The 12,019-nt window shown below is 39.3% G+C and overlaps 1 protein-coding gene across 3 annotated transcripts; it reads left to right on the top strand.

Moving 5' to 3' along the window:
• Positions 1-3,635: 3,635 nt before the first annotated feature.
• NXT2 (nuclear transport factor 2 like export factor 2) lies at positions 3,636-11,476 on the top strand. 3 transcript variants are annotated; one of them, XM_066249868.1, is made up of 5 exons: positions 3,636-3,704; positions 3,791-3,875; positions 4,948-5,034; positions 6,821-6,965; positions 9,266-11,476. In XM_066249868.1, the coding sequence occupies exons 2-5, from the start codon at positions 3,861-3,863 to the stop codon at positions 9,445-9,447; spliced, it is 429 nt and encodes a 142-aa protein (XP_066105965.1). In that variant the 5' UTR covers positions 3,636-3,704; positions 3,791-3,860; the 3' UTR covers positions 9,448-11,476. The 3 variants fall into 3 exon arrangements, with proteins under 3 accessions (XP_066105965.1, XP_066105966.1, XP_066105964.1); XM_066249869.1 differs by lacking the exons at positions 3,636-3,704; positions 3,791-3,875 and adding an exon at positions 4,022-4,148; XM_066249867.1 differs by lacking the exons at positions 3,636-3,704; positions 3,791-3,875 and adding an exon at positions 4,023-4,162.
• Positions 11,477-12,019: the final 543 nt, after the last annotated feature.

The raw sequence follows: 12,019 nt of genomic DNA, 5'->3' as shown, positions 1-12,019 counted from the left end.
TCACTGTTTGCACCATTCCACAGTTGAAGCCTTCCAGCTGTCCCTTTTCAGTACTCTTAGCACTCCTGTAGGCCCTGGCACTATTGTCCCACAACAATAACCACTCCTCATAGTCTAGGACAGATCATATCCTTTGGGATTCTGGGGAGAAGAAATGAGGGAAGGCTTCACGAAATAGACTTCACCTGCCTTGATCCCTGAAAGTCAGGTATAAGTAAAGGGAACAAACATTTGAAAATAAGCATACTGTAAACATGTGCATGAATAGTAGTGCCTAAGAGCAAAGACTGTTGTGGGTTATAATCCCAGCTCCATTAGCTATGTTATTATGGCCAATTTACCGTATTTCCTCATGTATAAGACACACCCTTTTCCAAAGAATTTGGGGTCTAAAAACTGGGTGCGTCTTATACAATGGTTGTAGTTTTTTTACTTGCATCTCTCACTTTTTCACACTTGTTGTCTTTGCACTCATTGTTTCATACTTGTTACCAGTATAGTACGGTAGGTTACATTTTGCCGTGTTCTGCCCAGAAATGGCTCAAAATATTTTTGTGCAGTGTTGAAGTCAAGTTAAAAGTGATCCAGTTTGCAAAAGCGAATGGAAATCATGCTGCTGAATGTAAGTTTGGTCCTTTTCCAACTGAGAAATCAATCCGAAACTGGCTACAGGAAGAAAAAACCTTATGGAAAATGCCACAGCAGAAGAAGGCCATGAGAGGCAAGTCAGCAAAATGACCTGATTTAAAGAGGGAATTTAAGATATGAATTGAAGAGCAAAGGGCAATTGGAATTCCTGTGTCCACAAAGATGGTTCAGCACAAAGCAAGAATTGCTGATGAAAAAGAAGTTACTGATTTCAAAGAAGGACACAACTGATGCTTCAGGTTCATGAAACAGAATGGACTAAGCATGCAAACCTACACCAGACTTGCCCAAAAGATGCCTGAAAGCTATGAGTAGAAGGTCCTTGAATGTCATCGTTTTGTCATTCAATGTCAGAAGACACATCAGTTTGAGTTGAGACAGATTGCAAATATGGACTAAGTCCTCCTTCAATTTGATGTCCCAAATAACGAAACTGTTAATAAGAAGGGGGTGAAAACTGTAACTGTAAAGACAAGTGGACATGAAAATAGCCATTACACAGTTGTTCTAGCTTGTTGTGCTGATGAAACCAAGCTGCCTCCTATGCTGATTTTCAAATGCAAAAGCAATGCCAAAAGAATACATTCCTCAAGGAGTGATTGTCCACGTTCATGACAAGGGTTGGATGGATCACAATGGGATGAAGATCTGGTTTGAGAAAGTTTGGAGAAGGAGACAAGGTGGGCTCTTATGCAAACCTGCCCTAATTGGTGCTTGATCAGTTCGAGGTACACATAACAAAAAACACAAAGAAGACTGCTGCAGAGCAAAAAATAAAATTTGCGCCGTTACATCTGGAGGCTTGACATCCCAGCTCCAACCACTTGATGTCAGCATTAACAAACCCTTCAAAGCTGCCATGACAGAAGAATGGAACCAATGGATGAAGTCTTCTGGGAACAATTTAACACCAGCAGGAAGAGTGAAGAAACCAACTTTAGGAGAAGTTTGTACCTGGGTGAAGAGATCCTGGGATAATATCAAGATTGAGATCATTGTCAAGTCGTTTAAGAAGTGTGGAATTTCAAACACCATAGATGAAACTGAAGATGAGGCAATATATGAAGACCCTGATTCGTCAACAGACATAGATGAGGACAAGCTAATGGATGGGAGTTTTGACAGTGATGAGGAGTTGTATGAATTTTATGATGAATAAAACTTTAGTTCAATAAAGATTGAATGAAATCATAATAAACACCATCCACATTCTAAGTTTCAATCAAGAAAAGCAATCACCTATAAATCAATAAACATGAGTCATTTTTGATAAACAGTAGTAGTTAATATTGCCAATGTTGGTGAATAATGAGAGAAAAGTAAAGAAAAGTAAATTGAGGCCAAGCCAAGGTAGGTCTTTAAAGATTAGGAAAATTGGGGGAAAATGAGAATAGAGCAATTGAAGTCACAATCTGTATACAGAGGAGTGAGAGAAAGGATAGAGACAGAGAGGTTGCTTTAAAGAATTGTCACAATTGCTCAAGTTACATGGAACTCTTCAGTAATTCATTGTTTTATTTATTGTCTAACACTCCCATTACACAGTGAGCTTCATGAACTATGTATCATGTCTACATTGTTTAAGATTCTATATTCAAAACCTTGTAAATTGTCTAGCCCATAGTACACAATTCATAAATATTTGTTGAATTAATGAATGAATGATGATGATTGTGTGGGGAGGGAAGATTCCAAGAATACAAGCATAGATGACTAAAAGAATACATATGATTGTTAGTGCAGAGGAAATAATAAGTTTAAATTCTGTACTCTACCAGTTTTGGAAGCCTGTAGTACATTCTGGGGTTCACAGCCATATGTGAAATTGAAGCTCGGAGCAGAAGTGGGGGTTGGAGATGTACCATTGAGGTTCATTAGCATACAAGGAACAATTTCAATCACCTGAGAGGAAGGAGGTTTTAAATACGAGACACACCCGGAAGTGGATGGGAGGAGTCTTAAATAGGAGACACCCCCCGGAAGTGACGAAAGGTGGTAGAAGTTGAGTCTGACAGAAACGACGATACCGTACGCAGAGAAAAGTAGCAGTTAGAACTCAGTAAAAAGAAAACCTAGGGAGGTTGAGGGGAGGTTAAAAGTATGGAAAGATACGGAAGAGACTGGAAACCGGTATTCAAAGGAGAATATCGCGCAAGGAGGGACCATTTTGAGAAATCACACCACAGGCACTCAAGGTGGGACGATAGAGACATATAATTGATTTGAAGCTCTTGAAGTTATTGGCGACAGTGACGTGTACAGTGTTAAAGGGTACTGAGAAGTGAAGGCAGTTTACAGCAGTAAATTGCTTGAGTTTGAAATCCCAACTGGTTTATGACGGTAATCAGGTTACTTAATTATTCTGTCAGAACTATAAAATGGAGATAATTACTTCATAGCGTTATTGTGACCAGTAAGTGAATATGTGTTAAAATGTGTCGAGAAGTAACTTGCCTGTCACCACTCAGTAGAATTTCGGCTGTTAGTGGGTTGGCTGTAGAAGACAGTGAATAGTGCTGTAGGTTAATCTTTATTAAAATAAGAATGGAGGAACTGGATGAGTCTTTTCCACAGACTAGTTTAAAATCAAATAGTGAATTATCTTGGGAATACTATGAAGATGTCGGGTTTAATTCAGTTAGGACCGATTGTATTAGAATGTTCCAGAACTCTAGCACGTTCTCTGCCAGTCATGCGCAGTATGATTGCGCGCGCTTTTGCAAGCTCCACCCACTTTATCTGTAGGCTACAGAGCGTCTATCTTCTCTGGCGTTTCTCATTGGTCTTCAGCTGGCCTTGGCCCCGCCCCCTAAAGTAAAGCGGTTACCCCGTTGGATCTTTTAGAAAGCCTTTTTTTTTTTTTTCTTTTTGCTTGTCCCGGGGTCTATGGTCGGAAAAGTGGCTACTTTCGTATATCTAGTTTACAAAAGCGAAGTGGGGTTTTTTCCCTTCCAAAGTAAGTAAATATCAAAGTGGATACATAGGGCGATACAGTCGGAACGAAAGAAAAATGTCTTAAGGTTGGAATATCGGGATCCTTTTAAGAACGGACCGAGGTACTTCCGGGAGAGAATGGGCGGGGGAAAAGTTCCGTGTATTTGGCGGGTTTCGCTATCTTCCATAATATTTCGTGTTTCTACAGCCAAGAGAGGAGGACGCGTGTGGAGGTAGTGACGCCCGCACTGCCTGGAGCGGCTGCTTCGGGGTCCCCGATGGCCATGGCTGTGGTGAGTGACCCGGCAGCACGGCAGTTTGCCGGAGCGCCGGGGCTTGGGCTGCTGAGGGGAGGGTCGCTGTGCCGGCATGGCTTCAGACCACGTGGTCAAGTAGCGAATCAGGACCAGGACCGCTGGGCTCCGGGGCGGAGCCGGCTCTCTGCAGACCCTCTCTCTTTCAGTACCCACGCGGTTCTGAACGCTCCCGATCTTGGATGGGTGTGCGATCTAAGTGTGCTGGAAAGGATCCTAAGATGGGAGCTAGGAGGAGACGGGCATGTCGGGGTCCGTTGTTTATGGTTTGCAAACTTTTCTTTCTTTTTTTTAAAGTTAACTCCCTCTCTATATATCTTTCGATTTCCTGAGCTAGAAATGAAACTAGTTCTTAATTCAAATAGTGGGCTGGGCCGGATAAATGGCTGGGGAAGAAGGTACTTAATCTTCCTTCAGGGGAAACTCCCAACAGCTAGCTTTTCTTTTCATTGGTTTTACAATTCTTTACAAGTGCCGGTGAACTTTTCTGTCATGTAAGGAAGTTTCTTAAGTACCTAATTTTTCGAGTAGTTCGTTGAACTTGATTGTATTGTTTTTCCCCATTCAACAACTTTCGATTTTCGTCATAACTTCTCGCTTGAAAAGAGAACTCGGCGCTTTCCCAATTTACTCGGTGACAAAACCCCCCCACACTCTTTTTTTTTTTTTTTTTTTTTTTTTTTTTTTTTAAGAGTCAGACTGCAACGTTTTTATTACCGAGAATGTTTTGTAAAATGTTGGGAGCCTAAAGTAAGGACTAAAATAACCAGTTTCCAAGCTAAGATTATAAATTTATATTTGAAGTGAGGGAAAAATCAAATTTATTAATGAGGGATGAATATGTCCTAAAAATATGTACTCCAAAACAATAAAAATGTTAAAAATTGGAAGTTTGTAAGCCCTAAAAACCTTTCACATGTTGAATTATATAGAAGAATGTGGACTATGTACGGAGCTACAAAGCAATTGAAATAAATCATAGACTTGTTGGTGGTTTTGTGTTTGTGAGGGTTTAGAGGGGTAATGTACACTTCTGAATTTTTTCCTGTAGGACTTTAAAACTTATGTAGATCAGGCATGTAAAGCTGCTGAGGAATTTGTCAGTATTTACTATGAGACGATGGACAAAAGAAGACGGGTGAGTGTTACAGGATCTATTACTCTTTATTAAATACCAGCTTTTTTTTTTTTAAACCCGCCATTCATCTGACTTGCATAACCGGTAAGTGTGGAGTTTTACTATTATTATTATGTATCATTTTCTTTTTTATTGAAAAAAAATTATTGTATTGACGTGGTTTCAAGTGACCCACTTAATATCACCATCTACACACCACGTTGTGTTCCTTATGCCCCTTGCAGAGTCTCTTTCCACTCCCGTTTCACCCCTTTGCCTCAGTTCCCCCAGTCTGTACCCGCTATTTCCCTCTAGCAGTTGCTACCCTGTTGTCTGTATCTGTGTGTAATGAATATATATATGCTTTTGGCTAATCCCTTCACCTGCTTTGATCCCATCCCTTCTGCCCCCTTCTCTCTGACAGCTGTCCCTCTGGTCCCTGTGAAAGTGTAGTACCTTGCTTAGGGAAGGACTAGTATGGTATTATGGAAGTGTGGGCTCTGAAATTATAAACCAGCTTTGTATTTTCCGATCTCTGGCCTTGGGCAAGTTGCTAACCTCTCTTAACCTCATTTTATTTTCAGGGTTTTAAATGGAAATCAGTTTAAATACTGCACTCAACATAGGGTCCAACATATTTATTTCAATATATTACATTTTCTCTGTCCTGATTAACTCCAGTTTGGTGAAAATAGTGTTGATTAAGAGGTTTGACATTACAGGAAATGTTCCCTGATTTGTTTCCTTTAATTGTGTTTATTAGTAACTACTTTTTAAATTAAATCTCACAGCTGTAGCTTGCACTCACAAGCAGGATCTACATGACTTGGATACCTTGAGTCTTCAAAGCAACAATTTATTTGTTAGCATTTTTCATTGTGCTTTATTCCTGAGCCATTATCTCCTAAGTAGTTATTTCCCTAGGGGCCCCTGTTTGCCTAGGCTTCTTATCAGCATTAAGAACTTTCTCTAATGTTGCAGTTACAGAAGTTAAGATCTTATCTCTAAACATCTATTTGTTAAGGCAGAGGATAGAAGAAGTTCCTGGTACTGATGTTTGATAATATGCGACCAGAACAAAGGATGTGACAGTGGGGGGTCTATGGTGCCTTCCTGCTTTCAAAAATAAAGTGGGGGGGGCGAATCAAGATATGTGTTGGCCTTTTCATCCAAGATAAATTTTAGAACTAAGCAAATAATGAGTCCTGTGGCATACAGAACTGCTGTGGGTAACGAGTTAACTTGAATTTTGTCTTATTGAAGCCTTCGTTTACCTGACTTACAAAAGACAGCTTTAGGAGGTATTGATGATTCTTTTGAATTAAATATGCTGTTTGAGTAGTAAATAGAACTCATTGTCCCTAAAGCATACAACCTTAAGTGGTTCAAACGTGAAATGAGCTCGTGTATATAAACACTGGGATTGAAGTGGACAGGTAGAGCCTGGTTGAAGACAACTTTGTTAATTCTCAGAAGTAGAAAAGGAAGGGAAACTAAAACTGGTTTGGGTTGCAGGTGCGTGAAACTTTTGTTCATTAAATTCATTTAAATACAGAAAGCAAAATCTTAAAACTCTCTTCAGTTTGGATACAAAGTTTTCCTTTGTGGTCAAAGTGAAGCATGAAGTAAGTCTATTTAGCTGCCTGGAGTGTTAAGAGTACGATAATATCTGTTGTCTTCCAGTGGAAGAAACCAGGGGAGTAGAGATGGAGATAGAACTATGAAAATGTTTCTATACCATCTGCGACCTTTCAGTTCATTTCGATAAATTGCCTTCTCAAAACTAAAATATTTTCTTTTTTTCTAGGCACTGACCAGGCTGTATCTGGAAAAGGCTACTTTAATATGGAATGGAAATGTCATTACAGGGCTGGAAGCCCTAGCTAATTTTTTTGATGTGTTGCCTTCTAGTGAATTCCAGGTTAATACGTTAGATTGCCAACCAGTTCATGGTAAGATCATGCTCTTTCCGGGTACTTCCTTTGTTTTACTTTAGTGAGCACTGAACTTTAACACCAAAAGCAGCAAGCATCTTTTAGTAGTAGGAGTATTCTTCTCTGAGTAACTTAAATATTAGGAAAAATTAAGCTATCAAATCAGACTTTTGGTATCCTTTTAGATCTGTCTCACTCCACCAGATCACTAGTACATTTTGACAGATTGCGTGATTATAGTTTATTAAAAGTTATGGGAGAAATTGAAGCTGAATGTAACTATTGTTGATTGAGGGGAACAATTACAGTGGTACCTTGAGATACGAACAGACCAACATGAATTTTAAGATATGCGCTGCGACTCGGTCCGTATTTTTGTTTGAGATCCAAGTGAAATTCCAAGATACAGGTCGTGATTTGGGAAGCTGCCACTAGTTGGCATGTTGGTGCATGGGTCCATTATCCATAGTTTGATAATACGAGTTGACTGACTTACAAACTGTTGCAGAACAAATTAAACTCATATCTCAAGGTACCACTGTATCTTTTTTTTCTAAATAGTTGCCTTCTTTTCTTTTTTTAGTTTTTCTTCTTTTTCCAAGTGAGAGGAAGGGAGATAGACTCCCGCATGTGCCTGACTTGGATCCACTGAACAACCCCCATCTGGGGCTGATGTTCTGCCCATCAGGGGCTGTGCTCACTACTGAGCTATTTGCAGCACCTGAGGCAGAGGCTGTATGGAGCTATCCTCAGTGCCCAGGCCAGTGTGCTCGAACCAATTGAGCCATGGTGTCAGGAGGAGAAGAGATAGAGAAGGGGGAGGTGTGCAGAAGCAGATGGTTGCTTTTCCTATGTGCCCTGACCGGGAATCAAACCCAGGACGTCCACATGCAGGCCCGACACTTTACCACTGAGCCAAATGGCCAGGGCCCAATAGTTGCCTTCTATGCTTTGAAATGTCTCCAGAGAAAAATTATACCATATCCACGATTAATGTGTTTTATCATCTTACAACCTAATAAAATTTTGCAGAAGAAACTTCCTCTATTATTTGAAAGGATGACTTATGAAATTAGATTCATTTGATGTCATTTATAAGATTAACTTCTGGATGTGTCCTAAGTGTCTTACGTAGTAGGTTAGGATGGGTTTTTCACCCCTTTTTTAGTTCTTGAAAACACCAGAGCCCTGGCCGGTTGGCTCAGCGGTAGAGCGTCGGCCTAGCGTGCGGAGGACCCGGGTTCGATTCCCGGCCAGGGCACACAGGAGAAGCGCCCATTTGCTTCTCCACCCCTCCGCCGCGCTTTCCTCTCTGTCTCTCTCTTCCCCTCCCGCAGCCAAGGCTCCATTGGAGCAAAGATGGCCCGGGCGCTGGGGATGGCTCTGTGGCCTCTACCTCAGGCGCTAGAGTGGCTCTGGTCGCAACATGGCGACGCCCAGGATGGGCAGAGCATCGCCCCCTGGTGGGCAGAGCGTCGCCCCTGGTGGGCGTGCCGGGTGGATCCCGGTCGGGCGCATGCGGGAGTCTGTCTGACTGTCTCTCCCTGTTTCCAGCTTCAGAAAAAAGAAAAAAAAAAAAAAAAAAAAAAAAACACCAGTAACTTAAGAAACAAAATATGAATAAGTTTTGTTAGAAATCCAATGAAATATTAATACAGAAACCAAATGGTCCTATGCTAGATAGAAGCACTTTATTTTTAAACTTTAATAAGAGTACCCAAAATCTTTCTGGACAGAAAATAAAAATTTTAGTATCTTTTTTTTTTTCTGTATTTTTCCAAAGCTGGAAACGGGGAGAGACAGTCAGACTCCTGCATGCGCCCGACCAGGATCCACCCAGCACGCCCACCAGGGGGCAATGCTCCGCCCCTCTGGGGTGTCACTCTGTCAAGACCAGAGCCACTCCAGTGCCTGGGGCAGAGGCCAAGGAGCCATCCCCAGCGCCTGGGCCATCCTTGCTCCAATGGAGCCTTGCTGCGGGAGGGGAAGAGAGAGGCTAAGAGGAAGGAGAGGGGGAGGGGTGGAGAAGCAGATGGGCGCTTCTCCTGTGTGCCCTGGCCGGGAATCGAATCCAGGACCCCTTGCACGCCAGGCCGACGCTCTACCACTGAGCCAACCGGCCAGGGCCAAAAATTTTAGTATCTTTGAAATGATTACTTAGTTTTGGCTTTGGGTGTGCATTCTTAAGAGTATGTTTAAAGTAAATAAAATTTATGAGATTTTTTTTAAGTGTAAAATTATAAACTGTGTTTTAAGACTAAAGGTCTGCATACTTAGAGATAGAAGTAACATCTTTTCCTTTTTTTGTGTGGGTCAAGAGCAAGCTACTCAGGCCCAGACTACAGTTCTTGTTGTGACCAGTGGAACTGTGAAGTTTGATGGAAACAAACAGCACTTCTTCAATCAGAACTTCCTTCTGACTGCTCAGACTACTACTAACAACACTGTGTGGAAGATTGCAAGTGATTGCTTCCGTTTCCAGGATTGGGCTGATAGCTAAAAGGAGCAAAAGTCCATTCATTCTCCTTTGGTCCAGTAGTTTCAGCAACACAATTTCTATGAATAAATTAATTTCATTGTAGAAGCACTATAAACTAGTATGTGCTGTAACTAAATTTCTTTAATATATATATTTTTTTATTCCTAGCAGCACCTTTTCTAGCTGCTGCCAGTTTGGCTTATTGCCTTTAAGAGCTTTAATAGTAGTTTTTTACATGCCTTACATATATTTCACTGATGAAATTCTTACCGTTATAAACACATGGTCTCTGTACTAACATACTGTGAGCCCAGCCTGTCGCAAAAATTAAATCCTTTTATAATACTATCTACAGGATATCAGTACAACATAACTCTCTGGGAAGAAATGGAGTATTTTGTTCTTTGTTGTTGTTGTGAGGTTAATTCTATAATAGAATACATACCTATTTTCAGTAAACCCTGATAATATAGTTTTGGTTTAAGGATTTTTCAGATCATTTCAATGAAAATATTACTGATTTTGGTTTGCATAACTACTCTGATATTTTAGAATCAAACATAGGAACATTCAGTGGTCTTTTTGTGTTATCTAATGTTTTATTTTATTTTGATGTGTTCTATGAAGTGAATTAATCTATTAGAGAGGTATAACATGTTCCGAGTTGATATCTGACTATTGTATATACTCAGTGACTTAAAAGCAAAACCTCTGAAAAAGATTGTTCTTGGCAGCTGCAGGTTTATAACTTTAGATAAGGAATGGTAGAGGAATTAATAGCTTTAATGGGAGCATATGGAGTGAGAAATATAGAGATTCAAGGTTGGCCAAAAGTTAGGAGGGATGGCCACATGTTAAGTTTTTATACTTGTTTCTACCTCCTAAAAATGTAGCCTGTCTTTATGGTTTACATCATGAAAGTAATAAGTATATTTGCCAAATGGTCATGAGTGTCACTTTTGCTTTAAAACTTATTTTTAAAGCTTTACCTAGTTCACCTCATACTTATCACCAATATATGTCTCAATTTATTTAAGAACGTATGGGGGTAAAATGTCAGCAATAAATCTGACCCTGCAGCAGGGTCTGACAACAAAGTTGGAAACAAAGCCATTGCTATCTCGGGGACAGCCTTAACTTCTAAGTCTTCCACATGAACTTCAGGCCAAAGTCTCATATGCACTATCCACCCCCAAAGTGAGTCATTTCTTTCCTGTGTTTTACACTGGTAACTGCATTAGCTTTCCTTTACTCATTAAAGTTGAAAAAGTATGTAATTTTATGATTTGTTCTTCCACGTGACATTTGAACAAATAGCTTTGTTTTAAAGCACGTTGCAGTTATGTGGTTAACTCCTTTAACAAAATAGAGCAGCAGGTCTTCATTGCGCCATAAACCCCAAAAGAACAAATTGATTCATTTTATGTCTTAGCATCTAAAGAGAGATGTATCTTTGATTTTTGGTTAAATTTTAAATGTTTTTTTCTATTCTTAAATGTATTGTTTTAATGTTTTTAAGCTTGATATGCCAGCTTTGTTTCTACATTGTAACTCAAATTAATGTTTCTTATCGCTTCCTTTGAAAACCAGAAATTCATTTACTTTTCCCCCAAACACCATGTTGTATTTACGATATATTAACAAAGTGGAATTAAATAGGAGAAGGGGGTAGGATTGAAGTTTAGAGAACTCCTTCTTATAGTAGTCATCAAAACTTAAACTTTCTTCAGAATGAACATATTCTGATTTTGGATTGGCTTTTGAAAAACCACAGCTTTAACAGCATCATTCAGGGTGCCCACACACTGCCCGTTCCCTTGTGGAGAGCAGTCTAAAGAAAAAGCTGCATATAACTAGCAATAATTAAATAGAACGGTTGTAAACTGTTGATTAACTAAATGTTTTCAAAGTTGTGTATGAACTGCTTTTTCCACTCTGTATAACTTTTAAATGGCTGGAACTACTCTTATACAGACCAGACTGTATTTTTGTCATGCACATATTTTTTAACTTGAAAAAAAAATAAATTTGTCTTGACAAGTTTTCACAAGCCATTTTGTTTTGTTTTATTTTAATTTAATTTTTTTATTTTTATTTTCAAGGCTCCAGAACAGGTAGTTGTTTCTTTACAATATATGGTTTTTCACATTTAAAAAAATGTTATATTGTTGAAAACAATGGTTGACAATTTGGACAATTTTTTTTTTCCTCCAGCCTACCTTGTTTTTGTTTTCCTACCAAATATCACATTCCTAAGATCACCTGTTTGACTTAGTAGTGAAGGTCCTGGTGAGATGTTGAAAGTTTAACCTTGAGAGGGTAACCAAAATGCTATGTTTGGTTGGCAGTGAAACCAAAAAAATGGTTTCCAGAAAGTATGTTTTCATTATCTTTAATTATATGTTAAAAATATGTCAACAGAAACTTGGAATGGAGTGAGAAGACATAATAATCCTTAAAATTAACTACCATATTTAGTATCTTCAAAGATGTATGCATTTTTCACAATTTAATATCCCCGAGATTGATATGGATCATAAGTTAATGTCAAATTATAATTAAATCATGTTTTTTTTCCTCTTTATGATACATA

This window comes from Saccopteryx bilineata, chromosome X (assembly GCF_036850765.1).
Source record: "Saccopteryx bilineata isolate mSacBil1 chromosome X, mSacBil1_pri_phased_curated, whole genome shotgun sequence".
Taxonomy (NCBI): Eukaryota; Metazoa; Chordata; class Mammalia; order Chiroptera; family Emballonuridae; genus Saccopteryx; species Saccopteryx bilineata.
Note: the sequence above shows the minus strand (reverse complement) of the source record. Positions and strands in the feature narration are given on the sequence as shown.

Excerpts from the sequence above, each read along its gene's own strand:
- NXT2 (XM_066249867.1), top strand. The coding sequence starts at position 4,079 with ATGGGTGTGCGATCTAAGTGTGCTGGAAAGGATCCTAAGATGGGAGCT. Across the intron at positions 5,035-6,820 it reads CGATGGACAAAAGAAGACGG|GCACTGACCAGGCTGTATCT; the intron begins GTGAGTGTTACA and ends CTTTTTTTCTAG. Across the intron at positions 6,966-9,265 it reads AGATTGCCAACCAGTTCATG|AGCAAGCTACTCAGGCCCAG; the intron begins GTAAGATCATGC and ends GTGTGGGTCAAG.